Source organism: Brassica oleracea, chromosome C1, assembly GCF_000695525.1.
Source record: "Brassica oleracea var. oleracea cultivar TO1000 chromosome C1, BOL, whole genome shotgun sequence".
NCBI classification, from domain to species: domain Eukaryota; kingdom Viridiplantae; phylum Streptophyta; class Magnoliopsida; order Brassicales; family Brassicaceae; genus Brassica; species Brassica oleracea.
The window spans coordinates 23,587,853-23,605,093 of NC_027748.1; the positions used below are offsets into that span (position 1 = coordinate 23,587,853).

The 17,241-nt window shown below is 35.4% G+C and overlaps 1 protein-coding gene and 1 long non-coding RNA gene across 2 annotated transcripts; one reads left to right on the forward strand and one right to left on the reverse strand.

The window, feature by feature from the left end:
* Positions 1-441: 441 nt before the first annotated feature.
* LOC106311438 (RNA-dependent RNA polymerase 6) lies at positions 442-5,178 on the reverse strand. Its single transcript, XM_013748630.1, has 3 exons — positions 5,080-5,178; positions 1,889-4,607; positions 442-1,580 (listed from the first exon to the last, which is right to left on the reverse strand). The coding sequence occupies exons 2-3, from the start codon at positions 4,601-4,603 to the stop codon at positions 699-701; spliced, it is 3,597 nt and encodes a 1,198-aa protein (XP_013604084.1). The 5' UTR covers positions 4,604-4,607; positions 5,080-5,178; the 3' UTR covers positions 442-698.
* Positions 5,179-11,613: 6,435 nt separating this feature from the next.
* LOC106342178 lies at positions 11,614-12,538 on the forward strand. The gene is made up of 2 exons (XR_001269803.1): positions 11,614-12,147; positions 12,213-12,538. It is a non-coding gene; the product is annotated as an uncharacterized LOC106342178 (long non-coding RNA).
* The last annotated feature ends 4,703 nt before the right edge of the window (positions 12,539-17,241 follow it).

Genomic DNA, 17,241 nt, shown 5'->3' on the forward strand with positions numbered 1-17,241 from the left:
ATTTTACTTTTGATGTTAATGCTTTATGAGATTGCGAGTTTATGGGATTGAGAAAAACTACCAAGGAATTAGAGATCCCATAGAAACTTTCATATGTGGTAACTTTGTCGGTTTGGGCTATAATGATTCGCTTGAAAGTTCCTTGAAAGAGAAAGACCAAAAAGAAGAAGGGGACAAGAAAGAAGATGGTGTGGAAGAACAAGTTAATCGATTCAAGCCTATTTCTTTGATTTCTTGATTTTGAAGTAGATGGTGATGTTCAGGCAGAGGTTGCAGCATATGAGAAAACAAAAGGAGAATCACTGCCCCCAACATCTCAAACCACTAAAGGGGTGAGTGTATCTAAAATTTGATGAAAGTGATTATATGTTTCCGTCAAAAATATATGTGTACACGTTATAGAGTACAAAAATATATGTGTATTGAATATACTTATCTATGAAGCTGAAAAGAGCATATTGTTTAACCAAACCCGAAGCCAATTTCGGTCCACAACATAAAATCAGTAAAATACATAACCACAAGCAAAGCCAGTTTAGATGGTAAACGGCAAGCAGTTTGTTTCTCCAATCACATAGAGAGACAGTTTTCACAAGAACACAAAGCACATCCAAAACTAGTTATATAACAAACATTGAAGTGTATCTGTTTCCCGCAGATACATGGCAGAGTGGCCTTACGGCTCCGAACGTTAACTTTTAGAGACGTTGAGAAAGATACTTAGCCAAAGCATCAACAGGTTTGGCCGAGTCCATTTTCATTCCCATTTCCCCTGACCGGACTTTAATTCTCGCAAGATAATCAGCTGCAATCCAAGCAAAGCTCAGCATCACCGCATGACCAGACGACTCGCCAGGTTCTTGCAGCTCTGTAGACTTCTTCACCCACTCGGGATGGTAAGTGACATGATACCAAGCTGAAGCCTTTTTCTCATACATGACGTTCTTTTCTTCTTCGCTGAGACTCTCGTGCTCCGGTTTTGTTTCCTCGAATACTTTCCTCAGCTCTTTCTTCAGGGAGTTATAAGAATGCTTCAGTCTTTCTTTCAGCTCGCCTTGTTTGCTACTTGTGTATTTAGGCATGGACCAGATGTGACCCGTCACAATCTCTTCCTCTTTTTGCACCTTGTATTGCCCGAGAAGACCAATTAGCTGCCCGTCATAGCTACATTTGTGACCCCATGCCTGAGGGACGAAATCTTCAAATCCTGGTACCTCGAGATCAGTGTCATAAGGGATGTCACTCGGGTCTGAGTTTACTTCGGAGGAAGCTTCTGCATCTTCGTCGTAAACCTCTTTTACACGTCTGTAAAGCCGACCCAAGATCTTCTTCGACCTGTAAGTCTGGTACTCTTCTTTTCCCATGAAATCAGGGTAGAGTTTCGGTTTCAGGTGGAAAGGCATTGTCACCAGCTTCCCTGTCTTTGGGAAATCGACTGCTGTGGCAGCTAGTTCCGCCAGTAGCAAACACTCTTCGTCCATGGCTCCATACTCACTTCTATCAGCATGAACGACGTGTGCATTGCATATTGTACCCAAATGCTCATTCGCCATGTTTTTGACAAAGAACTCTATTATGTCCTGTAACAAAACCGACCAATTACCAAAGTCTTTGTCGTAGAAAAGAAAGTAAAACAAAGAAATCATTACTAGATTAGCAGACGCTAGCATCATGACAATACTGCACATTTGATAATAACTAAAAAATCAGAATCAACGATTCAAAGTTTTCTAATATCTCATTCATCTGAGTGTTCTTGCAGCAGGATGCACTCAGTATGCAAGCATAAATAATCACTACAAGCATCCAAAAACAAATCATCTATCCATCTTAAGCGTCATAATCTCAGCTAACCGGGAAAAAAGTAGTGGGGAAGTAGATATTGGACCTGGTGGTTGACAGGACGGCCCTTACTCGATTCTTCAGCTGCAGTATATTGCATGGCGAGAAAGCTTGTTCTGCTGGGAGGGATGAGTCTCTGATCCCAAGCCACAAAGTACAGGTCGCCATCAAGGTCACTGCCAGAAGCTTCGTTTGTATGTGGCCTCTCGCCTTTCTGAGGAAAAAGTAGGCAGTCATACATGTGATGCAGCTCGGGTACATCAACAGCTTCTAGAATCCTTACATCCCCTGGGTGAAGACAAGGATTCTTAGCAATGGCTACATAACCTTTCACTACTTGCAGATCTGTCTTCGTCTCCTTAAAACGAGACCCATGTTTGGAGAAACAATTTTCTATAGACGGTTTTGAGACTTGGATAAAGCACTGGCCCTGTTCAAGTACCCCTGCTTCGTCTAAGCAACCCATTAGCCACCTTCCTGACGTAACAAAAATACGAGATTTTTCTCTGAGACCCCAGAGTTGTGCAATCCTGACTGAAGACAGCATTCCTCGTAGATGTGGCTCAGTCTTTGGTTTGAATCCTGCACTTAGCATGATAGCTGCAGTGTTTCCCTGTTCAGCACATGATGCTGTAAGAACTTCAAATGCGACATCGGTGTCATCAAGGATGCGGTTCAGTTTACAGAGCATAGTTTCCTGCATATCCCAGAATATTTCGTCTGGAACACCAAGCACAGACAGTAGGGTAATTATCTGCCGGTTTAAGAACCCAGGTTGAAACCTGGTCCATGAACAGATCTCCAAGATTGTATGCTTAGAGTGGAACTTATCCATACTGTGTCGAAGGGCTAACCGGATCCCATCATCTTTTGATGGCCAACGAGCAACAACTCCTTTGAAACCGGCGTAACGTATCTGGTAAGCACAAGGGCTGCAGTGCGAATCCAACTTAAGTTTCTCCATTATTTCTAAAGCGAGGTCAGGTGTGATTGTACCAATTCCATCAGAGAAAGTATACCCATTTCTCTCTATTTCTGGAAGCTCGGTGTCAACCTCGTGAGGCATGACATCTACAGTGGCGTATGTGGAGGAGAAGCACAGGCCCATCCTAGCAGCGCATTTTGCCACATTCTTGTCTTTGAACTTCCCCATCCATGTCTTTATATCCGACACTCTTGTTTTCCCGTCTTCAGCGAAAAACCATGCAGAGCGGTCTCTGAGCTGATTGGCCGAGAATGCTAGAAAACTGTATCTTCTACCACATAGTTTAAACCCATCGGTTAATATGGTCTTGACTCTTTTGAAAACGTGGGTCTTCTGAGAGAAAGAGCTTGATGTAAGGTCCTTCACAATCGGAGCAACAAAGTAAGAAAGAACATTTGAGTTCATGGTCTGCATGCTTTCGTCCATGAAAGTTACGCGCAAAAATCTATCAGACAATGCTTTGTATTTCCTGAGTACCCTGTTGGAGAGTTCAACTTCTGGGGGTAGGCAATAAGCTCTGGTTGGAGTAATCGCTAGCCTTCTGATCTCAGAGATATCATCCAACTGTACATGACTCCCTAAAAGCTTTGGATTTTTCTGAATCCATTCCTGAACAAGCTTCAGCCTCTTGTACGCATCAAAAACAGGCCGTTTATAGGTACAGAGATGCTTGAGAGAAGCAATATTGACATCCTTGGGTTGGTTTCTAAGAAGATCAAAGAAGCGCTCAGTCAAGTGAAATTGGTTAAAAACCCCTCTGTGCAGCACCGCATTTACTAGGAACATGATCTCAAAGGAGATTCCTTCCCTGTGGTGAATGCAGAAGAAATGATCTGTAATAGGCTCCCCAAAACAGGGCTCATCACGAATCCTGGGAGGCCACCTCACACGTTCCTCTTGCACTCTCCGCGCCCTTAGATAGTCCAATGCAGTATTCATTTTCTTCTCATACCGAGGAGAGATGAGCACTCGATATGAAAGGCATTGGCCAATTGCTCCAGCTTGGGTAAAATCAGTGGTACGGATCCAAGGGTCATCATCATCCAAGAGATCGACAGGGACAGTTTCATATATATCATCATCCGCTGTTCTGTACCAGACACGGGGTGATGAAGCCAGCTGCAAGAGTAGCACATAGCCATCCAGAGTTCTATACTGCCTGAGTGTTCGTATGTCTCTCACCAATAACTCCAACTTATAATCACAGTTGATCACAGCATATATCATTGTGTCCTTCAAAGAGAAGGCAGTGCTCTTTGTGAAGCAAAATCTGCAGGTGTTGTCGAAAGGGTCTACGAGGAAATCAACCCCTTCAGCTCTCCAAGAGACAAGAAACTCATCCCGGGCAATCAAGGTCCCAATCTCAATCGAAACACCAGTCAGCTTATAAGGTGTTGTCGTTCTTCTTCTCTGGTTAAGTGTGTATGGGTTCTTAGGCCCCAAGCTGACTTTCAAAGGCTGGCCATCGAGGATGAGCTTGGACTGCCCCGCAGCATCCATTGCACGACCTGCAGACTCAGGAACCGCGAAATGGACAAACGCATGAGGCTCCACTCTCTTGTAGCCATCAAATGTGGGGATGTTTGAAGTGTCTGTGATCTCGAAATCAGGATAAGACCCAGGAGGAGTCCAAGAAGTTTTTAATCTGCATCGCCAAACGAGTCCTACTTCTTCTTCAAGGTAATCTGTAAGCTCTTTTGCAGTTGTTGCCTCCCAAAACCCACCAATGCTTACTTGTGTCACAACCGAGTTCTTCATGTTTCCCTCTGACCCCATTCTCCTAAGATACAAAAAAGAACAAACGTTCTGAGTCACAGTAATCAGATCACCAAAAACACACAATAGTTAAAAAAACACACCAAGAAAATAAGCAGATGCAATGAAAAAGAGATTAGAATCATCATGCATAGACAACCAAACAGGTGATATCATCATAGGAAAGTGACTCCATAAGCACCTTTGATTGTTTATGGTAATGAGGAATTAATAATGCTCTGAGTCACTGAACAAAAACTCTTACGATACATCTCAGATTCTTCTTAATAAGTAGCATTTAACATCATCATCAACCAATGATCAGACAAAGAACGTATCAATCATGGCGTTCAAAACCCTAATTCGCTGCTCCCTTAGAATCTAAGTACAAAGAGAAGAAACATCAAATTAAGAGACGATACTGATGGTTTAATTATGCAGATAATTAAAACCCTAACGACCGTACAAAATTATACAAAGAGAACCTGGAGACTTACAAAGTGATATCTCCGATTTCAAGATTGGTAGTGAGATAGGAAGAGACATGGAAGCAACGCGGAGAATAAAAGGACAGTGAGCGATTAGTATACTAGTACACTGGAACCGCGTTAATCGTATGATTAGACGTTTCTTTATGGGCTTTTAAATATGGGCCTTTTTATTCTCTTCCTTTTTTTTTTTTTTTCTTTTTAGGAACAAGACTTTTTATTCTCTTCAATTGTATAAAATAAATATATTATATAACAGTCCCAATTTTTTTTATCACAAATAACCGAGAAAAAGACCAATCAATTGCTCCAATATACTATTAACTGAAAGAAAAAACAAAATTCTGTGATATTTTTCCCTCTTTTATTAATTTAATAAAACTTTATTTAAATGAAAAAAAAATTGTAAAAGACCTCGAAACCAAAGAAAATTTGCATAACTACGATCCTATCAAGGGTTATTTGCGGACCATCCAGATCCGATCCATAAAATTCAAATCTTCTTCTCTATAATTTCCCAAAACGGTCTAAGTCATTGAGGTTTCACTCTCTCTCACTCATTCTTCAATCGACCGTTATCTCTCTTTTTCAATCATCACATTCCCATTCTCTAGGGGTTTGAAATCGGAATCCTAGTAGAATCAAAACTCTAGTCATGCATCAATATAGGAGGCTTCGTACGAAGAACCTTTTGGTCCCGTTGAATCAAAGCGACCTGAACGAGAAGGAAAGAGGAGAAGGTGAACCCGGAGAAGGCTCGAGTCATGGAGGAATAGAAACGGCCATGATCCTAAGCACCGTCGTCGAAACATCTGAAGGCGGTGAAACTGGTCAACTTACCGACCTCGTAAACCCTAGCACGATCGACAAATCTGTCGACCCGGAAACCGACAAAGCACATGCAAAAGAAAGTGAAGAAAAATCACAAAATTCAAGTGAGAAAGATGAAGAATCCAGAGAAGAAAAAGACGAATCCAGAGAAAGAGAGGAAGTGGAATCCAAAAAAAATGACGAGCAAGTTAAAGACACAGTCTCGAAGGATTCCGAAGCACCGATTCAGTACCACAACATGAAACGGACTTGCATGAAGAGATAAGTAACTCGTAAGGATTTATTAGAACTTCGAGAACTTGGTAAAACTTTATTTGAATAGTATGACTTTAAAGAACTTAGTGAAACTGTAATTGATTAAGATTGTATAACTGTGTAAAACTAAGTAAAACTTCAACTGTTTCGATTGTCTAATTTTGTGAAACTAAGTAAAACTTCAACTGTATCGATTGTCTAACTTTGTGAAACTAAGTAAAACTTTAACTTTATGATTGTATAACTTTGTGAACACAACGATGATAGATGAAGAGAACATGATAATCGATGGCAAAGAATACAAGAGGGTTCGGGGGTTCTTCTCCAAAAATTTGTAGATAAATCTTTCTCTTTTACAAGATTGCCAAAATCGCTAGTCTCTCTCTAAAGTCTGTTTAACAACTAACGTAGTCCGATAAAAAATAAGAATTGATATATTTCGGTATGTGGCGGCTCTAGGAGAAGAGTGGAGATTTCTAGGTAAAATACAGAAATATTTGGATTTTTTTTTTTTAAAGTATGGGTCTCAAGAGCGCTCTCCGTTAATAATAACTAGGATAAGACGTGCGACTTGCGCAGGGTAAAATATATTTATTAAAAAACTTAAGTTTTTATATTGTAAAATCTGATTATTTCTAAATAGATGTGTTCTTGTGGTCAAAATATATTTGGTATTTATGTTTTTCTCAATATAGAATAATTAACTAAGTATAAATATTTGGTACACGTAGAAAAAGAATAGAAGCCCAAATCAAACAATTTAAATGTGATATCATTGATACTCCTATAATCATATATTAAGAGTTGTGAAGAAATTTGATGGTATTTCTAAGGAAAAACTCAACAGTATATATATAGTAGGCATATGTAGGTTTTTGGATTGTTTGGAAAGTTAAAAATAATTAGCATTAATTATCTAGAAACCGTATTTTAGTGCGATACATTGAACCAATATTTATGTAAATTTTCAATAACTACCACAAACATATTTGGCAAGTTTTTTTTAATGGTCGAAATTATAGACTTGGTGACAAGGTATATTATTATCTTAAACTAAACTTACCATATAGAAATTCTTCAAAATTTTGTATCAAGCTTAAAAATTCGGTGGAAGCATTGACTTGGTGGAAAAGTTTCTTATTTATTTAAACAGTCTGGTATAAAAACAATTAATTTAAACTTACGAAAAGAGTTTGATTCTAAATTTGCGTATCACAAAAATTTGGTTCAAATTTTAAGATTTTTATGTCTTCTAACGATAATAATACCGACAGTTTATGATCTTCGGCTCAATTGAAATTAAGAAGAACATTTAATCGACCTCAATTATAGATAATCCAAAATAAATAGTTGTCTTTTAATTATATAGCTTACAAAACTTGAGTATAGATTAGAAATTGATTCTTGATAGTATAATAGACTATGTCTCTTCTGAGTATATATTGTGTCTCTTCCAAGCATATAATTGTGTGCAGCAACACAGGATAACAATTACACAAATGATATAAAGATTCTCACATCAACAAAGTTTTGGACCTACTAACAATGAACATTTGAAATTCAATTTTGGTTACTGCTCGTTTGTGAATTATTGCTTTGTGTGTTACGAAAATTACAATTTTGTTAACTCCAAGGTTGTCAAATGTGGCGGACAATGCATTGACCACGAAACAAAACTTTCAAATTTTTTGCTTTGCTTTCCTCTCGATAATATTGTTATCTGGTATTGCTCTGTCCTTTTAAAAAAAAAATTCATTATATGCTTTTGTTAATTTGTGCTCTTTTCTGTATGGTGTAGTTAAACTAAAGAATTTTTTACATCAAGAGGCATTTTATCATTTTTCAATTACAACCAAAGCCACAATGCACTTGTAAGACACTTTTTCATTGGACCTACAGAGAGAATATACAGATTTGCCCTTAATGAAAAGAAAATTAGATCTTTTTTATACTAGAAGAAAGAAAAAATGTGTTTCTTTATTATTATTTAATGTACTTCTTAATATTTTGTTTTTGCTTATTTTTAAATTAAAAATACATATAACAAATTTTGTTGATATAATAAATTATTTTTTTATCCTCTATAACTTGATATCCACTTTGATATATTTTTTTGTTATATTTTAAAATATCTACTTGTACACGTATTCAATGATTGTGTTATGGATGAGTGATATGTGGATGTTTGAAGACCGTGGATAACTACATGTAGAATATAAGCATGGAAAGACACATGTGGATGAGTGTGGGAAGATAGTGTGGACGGGTAAGCATGAATGAGTAAATATGGACGGCTATCTGTGGATGAGTAAAATTATGATTAAAAATCATAATTTAGCATACTACATATCTCATGGTGGAGGATTGTGACGAGCTCGAACCAATGCAGCTTCACCGAGCTCATCCACGACGATGTTGATCTCGGAATCAATGGTGTGGCTCACCGGGAAGAGGAGCTAACTCGTTTTGACCGATGGTTTTGGAGGAGGAGCTGACTCGTTTTAAGTTTTTGGTTTGTTTTGCTTTGTTTTCATCACTGAAGCTTGTTTTTTTTTCTAGACATGTATGTGGTCGTACTTGGTTTGAAGTTATTAATTTGTTCATCTTTGATATTGTGAACACATTGACATCCATATCATAGCCTTTCAATATGTTACATTTTTTAATCAATGTTTAGTGTTTGAGTTACTACTCTATCCACCACATCAAACTTCAATTTTCTATCCACAAATTTAAGAGATCTCTCTTATTCTTTATTCATGGTTATGTTAGTGTCCATATCCACAACATAATCAAAATCTTCTTACCTGTCCACAGAAAAACATTGTTGTTGGGGTTGTGTCATTAAGCTCAGCTATTGTGGAGTTTGCTCTGATGAAACTTCTGGAATTTTTACACTCATCTCCGTTCACGTATCTACGTCCACGCATCACCCGTCCACACATCATCCGTCCATGCATCAAATGTCTATTAAGGGCAAAGTTGTCCACAGTTTATTGCTGGCCCACAACAAAGTGCCTCACATGTAAGAAGTGACTCTGAATGTAAAGATAAGTCAAAAAGTGGCGTAGAGAGTAATCAACTCTGAATAAACAAACGTCGAGAATTTTATATTTAACAGTTAACAAACGCTCAAGTGGTTATTATAATATCATAAATAAACTAGTTAAAATATTTATCAAGTGGCTACGCCAAGTACTAAGTTAATGAGATCGCCAAGTATTAAGTTTATCATATACATTTATTTTTAGGTTAATATAAGTTTTTCTAACAATTGGATTTTGGACTTACTAATTTTTCAATTGATTCTTATGTTGCCACGAAAGCTAAATGAATTTTTTACACCTAGAGACATTTTCTCACTTTACAATTACACAGCAAAACACATATCACTTGAGACACATTTTTCCTTGTATAAAAGACTCTTATGACCTTAAACTAAAAAAAATAGATTGTCATACGCTTTTTTTCTCATCACAAGAATCTCTAATCTTCTTATTTCACTTTATTGTTTTTCTTATTCCACCAATGTTTTCAATTACTTTTATCTCAAATTCTAAAATATATTAAATAAAAGTAATTATCATAATAAGTTATATATAAAATTCTCTATCTTTTAAGATCCATATTCATACATATATTATATATATATCAACATATAAACAAAATTAAACGTGGACGTGGATATCAAAGCGTAGATAATAAAATTACATATTACTTGTGGACATGGACATCTTGATTGATACCTTTAATTTTTTTTTCTTTGGCATAGTCTCTCAGAAGGAAAAACCCACAAAACCACATTTCCACCGTTATTCTCATCGTCACCGGCACCGCTGCCGTCACCACCACTCCAATCCATTGTGGTTCTTCTTCTTCTTCATTGTGTCGAACTTGAGATTTCAATCTTCGTCGTTGTCTGTTCAAGCTTATCAAGACATCGTGATTTCACATCGTATATACATAAAATTATTATATATTAAATTGAAGAACATTAATGATTAACAAATAAAACATCATCCACAAAATTTTGTTCACGTTATAGAAAAATAGTGTCCACGTGAACTTGTATTCATATGTATACCATCCACGTTTTTGTATCCCCGTTTTCAATAATCCACATTTTTTATTTTTTATTTTGCTATTCATCCACATATTTTGCATACATGTCAAAATGAAGTAGTGAAAAGTGAGACTCTCTAAGCATTAGTGGACACTGAAGAAGAAGAAGCTCTTATAACTAGAGTATTTAAACATGAAACTGAAAAATGGCTTTACATACTTGTAGACTTTGAGTACTACTTATCCATGTGTTCATTTTCACACCTACTAGCTTTCTTGGGTCAATGTCTGTCCCTACTTGTTTACATATAGCCGTCCACAAATGTTCATCCACACATCATACGTCCACGTATACTCCGTCCATAAATCATCCATTCACATATTACCCGTCCACAATTATCGTTTCTATTAAGGGCAAAATTGTCCAAAGTCTGCAGCTAGCCCACAACAAAGTGTGTCACATGTAAAAAGTGTCTCTATGTGTAAGAGAAAGTCAAAAAGTGTACATGAATGTAATCAACTCAAGGTAAATTGACATCTTAATTAAGTGACACCTAAGCAAAACTCTTTTTTAATTAATACAAATTTAAGGTTACAACTTTTTAAATGATTATCTATTCACTACAAGAAAAATGAGTTTTGATAGCAGTCGAGTATAACGTTTTTTTCCTTTCTTCTATGATTGGCATATCCCCTAGTTTTTAGATAGCGTTTGTATATTTAGAAAAACGCTATGATAGAATGATATATTTGGAAACGCTATGATAGAATATGGTTTTATACATAACGCTTATGTTTAATAGCAGAACTTAATTAAAAACGCTATGTTTGGCTTTTTGAATCCCTAAACCCTAAACTTAAACATAAACTTTAAATTATAATACATTAATAAACTTGATAATATTTTAAATTTAAACTTCAAACCTTTATATAAAATTATAAAATTAAATATTTTAAACTTAATCTCAAAATATATACTTATTTCTAAACTTTAACCATAAATCATAAACTACATACTTTAACTTATACATAGAACATTAAACCTCAAACTTTAAATAAAATATAATTAATCATATACCATAAACTCTAACTAAAAATCTTAAAACTCTAATTTTTATTATTATTTAACTTTAAATCTTGAATTTAATATCAAAATATAATCTTAAATCTTAAATTTAAACCCAAAACAGTATATTCCAAACCCTAAATTCATTATATTTTACACCATAAACTCTAAACTTCATATTTATACCACACATCCAAAAATCTACATATAATCAGTAAATCTAAGTTTAAAATTTTTAACTTTATATAAAATATACAATTTAATATATATTATATCATTAACCATAAAAAAATTAATCATTAACCATTGATTGTTTTTAATCCAAGGGCTAAAGATCCATCTTTTGGTTATTTTCTAACTTTTTTCTCATTGGTCAGTTTTTTAATACAAAGATAACAACTCTTGACCATTGATTATGTTTGATCCAATGGTCTAAAATTATTTTTTTGCTTCTTCACTTTCTCTCTTCTCTGTGACGCCTCCTTCTCCTCCTCTCTTTCTTTTGCGAGTTCCTCATAGTCCCAGATCTTCATCTCTCTCACTTTCTGTATTGTAAACGAGAGAGATTCTTACATCGTCATGCATCTATTATGCTTCAGTATATTTGGTTTGTAAATCTAAGATGTGAGAGAAGAAAAATGGTCAGAGAAGAAGAAGATTCGTTGGTCAGAGAAGAAAAGAAGATTCGTCGGAGAAGACTGGTTTTAAGCACACCATCGTCACCTGGCGCCGTCGTCACGGATCTTAACCTCGTCGCGTCAGCCAACTATACTCGCCGCCGTCATCCTTCTAGCCACTTCTCAGATCCGTATTCGCCGGTCTCTCTCTTCACCGTACCACCACCACTGCTCGTCACCACACTGGTCATCTCTCTCTCTCACTCCCTCTCTCTCTCTCTCTTTTTGTTTTGAATTTGTTCTTGTTACAGGAAGGTGGACAAGGCAGATGAGCTTGATGGAGGAGGAGGTAGCAGAACCATTGTGTGACTGGAATACAGTGACGTGAAGCTCGCGTGGTGACGCGGATGGTGGCGGCGACGAATGGAAGAGGACAACAAGGACCTCACGGCAGCTCTTGTGATGTGGAAGACATGGTGGTTTAGTTAGGTTTAGATGTTGTTGACGATGGCGGCTAGCATTTTTTCTTCTACGTTTTAGATTAGGATTGGTTTAGATATAAACCGGTTTTAGTTTAAACCAATATTATTTTGTAAACCAATTTTATTATAAATCAAATTTATTGTTAATTTGTTTATTTGATTTGTGATTTTTAATTTAATTTTTGATATCTTTTTTATTTAATTTTTGTTCTGTAATAACAAAAAAGAAACGCAATTAAATAATATTTAATTGCATATAAAAAAACGCTATAGTATATCATCATATGATAGCACTGCAAAAAACCGCTATCTAATGTGTCTGATCTACTATCACTTGCGATGATACATCGCTTCATAAACCGCTATCGTATCGTTAGATATCATTTTCCGTCCGCTAATAAAAGCTTTTTTTTCTTGTAGTGTTAATATATAGGGTATGGGGGCCCCAGTCTGAAGCAACTACTGCGTAGGAAAATCTCCAAATGCACTCAATTCAGCATGTTTTGCGCTAAGTGATCCATATCCCATCCAAATTTTAATCCATACTTAGAAGGACTAAAAGACTTGAAAGCACTTTAAAAAATATTGTTAGAATGTGTCAAAAACATGACACATCAGTTGTCTCGACGTGTAATCTTACGGACCTCGCCACAAACAAGCATTCGGCTAATCCTATTGCGAAAAATCTTGACAGGATCCTAGTTAATTGCTCTTGGATGCATCATTCATGCAGTCTTACGCGAGTTTTGAGACACCAGGGATCTCTGACCATGCTCGTTTCTGGGTTCATCTTAAATCTCCTTCTCAGGGTAACAAGCGTCCCTTAGTTTTTTTACTTTCTCGTGGATCATCCTGATTTTGAAACACTGTATCTATATCATTTCCACCAGTAGCTGAAGATGCTGACACCTTTTCGGCGAGTGTTGAACAGAAATAAGTTTTGTAACATACTGCAACGTACTCGGGAAGTTTATGTGGCATATTGTGTAAGAAACAGAAGCAGACACTCCTCAGTAATTCTACTGAGTCATTTGAGAAGCTGTCTGAGGCGTCTCTTCACTGGAATCAATGGGCTGCAATAGAGGATATATTTTACAGTCAAAAATCTCTATTACTTGGTTGAGGTATGGTGATCAGAACACTTAGCTCTTCCATAGGACTGTGCAATAACGCAACTCCTTTAACGTGATCCGGCTTCAGTGCTTGAATTGGGGTAAACAAATACAATACCTCAAGAGAAAAAAGCCATGACTGCTTGAAAACTTCTTGAAATTTGGCCTTCCAGCTGACCATGTGTACTCATCCAAACCCTCTGATTTATTGGATTATCATTGTTCGGCATATACAACTGAGTTACTTATGCACCCAATCACAGCTAATGAAATTAAAAATATCCTTTTCTCAATGCCATCAAACAAGGCTTCTGATCATGACGGGTACCCTGTTGAGTTATATCGTGCAGCATGGCATGTTATCCACAGTGATTTCACAATTGCAGTTCAATCGTTCTTCATGTATGGCTTTATGCCTAAGGGTGTCAATTAATTCCACCATCTTATCACTCATCCCTAAATCTGAAGATACCAAGACAATGAGATCTTCAAAATACTATCAAAACGCATTGAGCAGTAACGGATCTAGAAATTTTTTTACAGGTGTCTTAAATTAAATTAATTATTTATATATTATTTTGGGATTTAACATATTATTTTATGATCATTTAAAGAAACATACCTAATTATAAATAATAAGTATAATTTAGCCCACATACAAATAACTCGGACTTTAAATTTTACTAGAGATTTTACCGCGCTACGCGCGGTTTGTTTGTCTATAAACATTAAACTTTAGATTTTTTTAAAAAAATTAAGTTTGTTTGTTTTTTTAATATTATATCATTTATTTGTTTCGATATATTTATTTGTTTAAAATATCATTAATTTGTGTTAACATATTAAATGTCTCTATTAATCTTTTCGTAACCATGTTTAAATCTTTCTTAAAATTTAAAATATTCTACATTTAATAAGATAAAAAAAATCTATCATCTTATATATATTATATATTTTCTTATATATCGTCTGATTTTTGAAGTATAGGTAAATAACCTTTATTTCATATAAATATATAATTTTATAAATGTGTAATAATTTTGAATACTTCTGTAAATTTTGATAACCAATAAAATGATTCAGCAATTTTTTAAGTTTTGAAGCCATAATTTATTTTCAATATTAAACTTTTTGGTATTTATTATTTTGTAAATAATTATTTGTTAAAATACCCAATTAGAGTTTTGAATAATGTTTATGAAGTTCTTGAAAATGAATTTTTTAATAATGCTGAACCGAGTATAAATTTTAATATGTTAGTTACGTCATTTATCAAAGAAATGGCCGACGGAATTCCGACGACTTAATTTTTTTGGATTTCGTCGGAAATTTGTCAGTATTCCGTCACAAATGTCCGACGACCTTGGTGTCCGTCGGAACCTCCGTCGGAATTCGGTGTGTTTTCTTGTAGTGTGTAGAAATTAGGTCTAATAGATTTGTGAGATTTTAGATGATCTAACTAATGGTGTATATTTTATTGTCATCCAATCATTGTTTTATATCTAAACCTTAACTACGAATGTAGTATCCTTTCGTGTAGTGTATACATCATCTCTTCCTATTTTAAACCGAGATTTTGATTATGAACATGCAGAAAAAACAAGTGTAGATGGCATACAACAGAGACGTGAAACTCAAACATCCTATGGAAAGTGATAACGGGTCATCTCTGGAAGAGGCTTTCAAAAGGGGAAGAAGGGAAACTAGAATTTTATAATAATTTTTTTTTTTAATAATAATTTTTTTTTTTTGAATAGTTAAGGATTCTTGTGAAAAATGTGTGTACAATGGTGAACCCGAAGTTGGAATCCTTAGGAATAAAAAAATATAATTTTTTTTTGTTTAGTGAAATTTAATTTTTTATATATTGAATGATTAAATAGAATAACTTAACATAAAATACTAGAAATAAACTTAAAAAATAAAAATTAAATATATAAATATAACAATTAAAAATAAAAACAATAATTTAACATAAAGATAGAAAAATTCCTAAATAAAAACATGATTAAATATAAAGATTACACATAAGAGTTTATAAGATGATTAGATAAAAAGATGATTAAATATAAAGATACAACATGAGAGCTTATAAATATTTAAGATGATTAAATTTAAAAATACAACATGATTATGAATCACCAAATTTGTTCCAAATATTTTCTATTAAATCATATTTCAATCGATGATGTGCCTGGGTATCGTGAACATCATCCCGAATGCCGAGAATATTATGGATATTTGTAGACATCATCAAATGAAACCCTAATTTCAAACGAAAATCTCCAAATCGATTGAAAAAAACAAAACGAACCGTAAATTGCCGACAAAACCAAACTCAAAACATCACCTGCCCAATAACCCGTTGCCACCTGTCTTAAGGATCAAGTCCTTGAACCTCTTACGGAAGGACTGATCCGATGAAATCCTTACACTATTTGCCTTTTATAATATTATTCTATTCCTCCTAACCTAAGATTTGCCGCTAAGGACTCCGCATGTTACTCCGTTGCGGCTGCTCTAAGGCAAGACATAAGCACATTAGTTACCAGACATCAATTTTTATTTGATTGATTCTACTCACTCCATTAGGAATTGCCCGTGGCAGATGAGTTCGTTTAGGTATGAGGGGGCTGTGTGATCCTGAAATAGCACGCATTCACAACCACCGCCGACATGGCTTATGTTGTATCAAACAGCTCTACGACTGGTTATGACTTCTAGAACCAATACACCAAAGGCAAACATATCGACCTTCTCATCAACAATATTGGTGGTCCACTTGGCATGGTCTTCTACTCTTCCTGCCATTAATTCAAATATATTCAAACAAAGAAACCTATGGATCAAATTTTCATCAAACGAAATTAGATGGAAAAATGTAAAGATGGGGTTTTACCTTATCCTTTGAAGTTTTTCTTTCTTTATTATTCTACACTTGAATATCATTTCTAACCATGTTCCCTAGCGGGTCAATGTCCAGGAGATTCTCTGTTACTTCACCACCCTTTTTTTCGTTTTCCCTACCGCCTTCCTCAACACGCTGTCCTCCTGATGGAGCCCTTCTCCCATAGCTTTTCAGTAACGGTACAGCATCCCACAGCTATTAAGGATTAAAAACCTTATATCCATCCACCCCTCAAGTTCGACGAACATTTAGACATATTGTTGTCTTATATGAGCAAGCCTCAGTACAAAAAAGTATTTCTTTGCTTTTTCTTGGCAGCAAATTCCATGACTGACTCGATGACTCTGGGCCAAAAATATCAATCTCCAATAAATCATATATATAGATAATTTGCACAAAGCTGTAGACAACACAATACTATGAAAAAATCAAAATCATAGGCTCTAACAATCCATAGAATATCAGACGATTGACTGAAAGATTGTCAAATATAAGATTAGAGTATGGATCAAGAAACCAAGGTGATTTGTGGGCTGGAATCTCAAAAAACATACCTGAAAGTTTGTTGCTTAAGTTGAGAATAGGTCACAGTAGTCCGTCTAAGAAACTAAAATTTCAAAGAAACGAAGAAATATCATGGTACAATTTGGCTTGACTTGATTCTTCATCATCATCCTTGCCTTTATCATCTTAAACTTGTTCCCCTGGAACTCTTAAACTCTCTAAGACAAAAGTTTTTTCTCGCCTCCGTCAAAGCTTCAGACGCTCTGCCTCCACTCGATCGAATCAATGGTTCTGATTCATTTATTTGCTCATCTATCAAACCACAAGCGTAGAA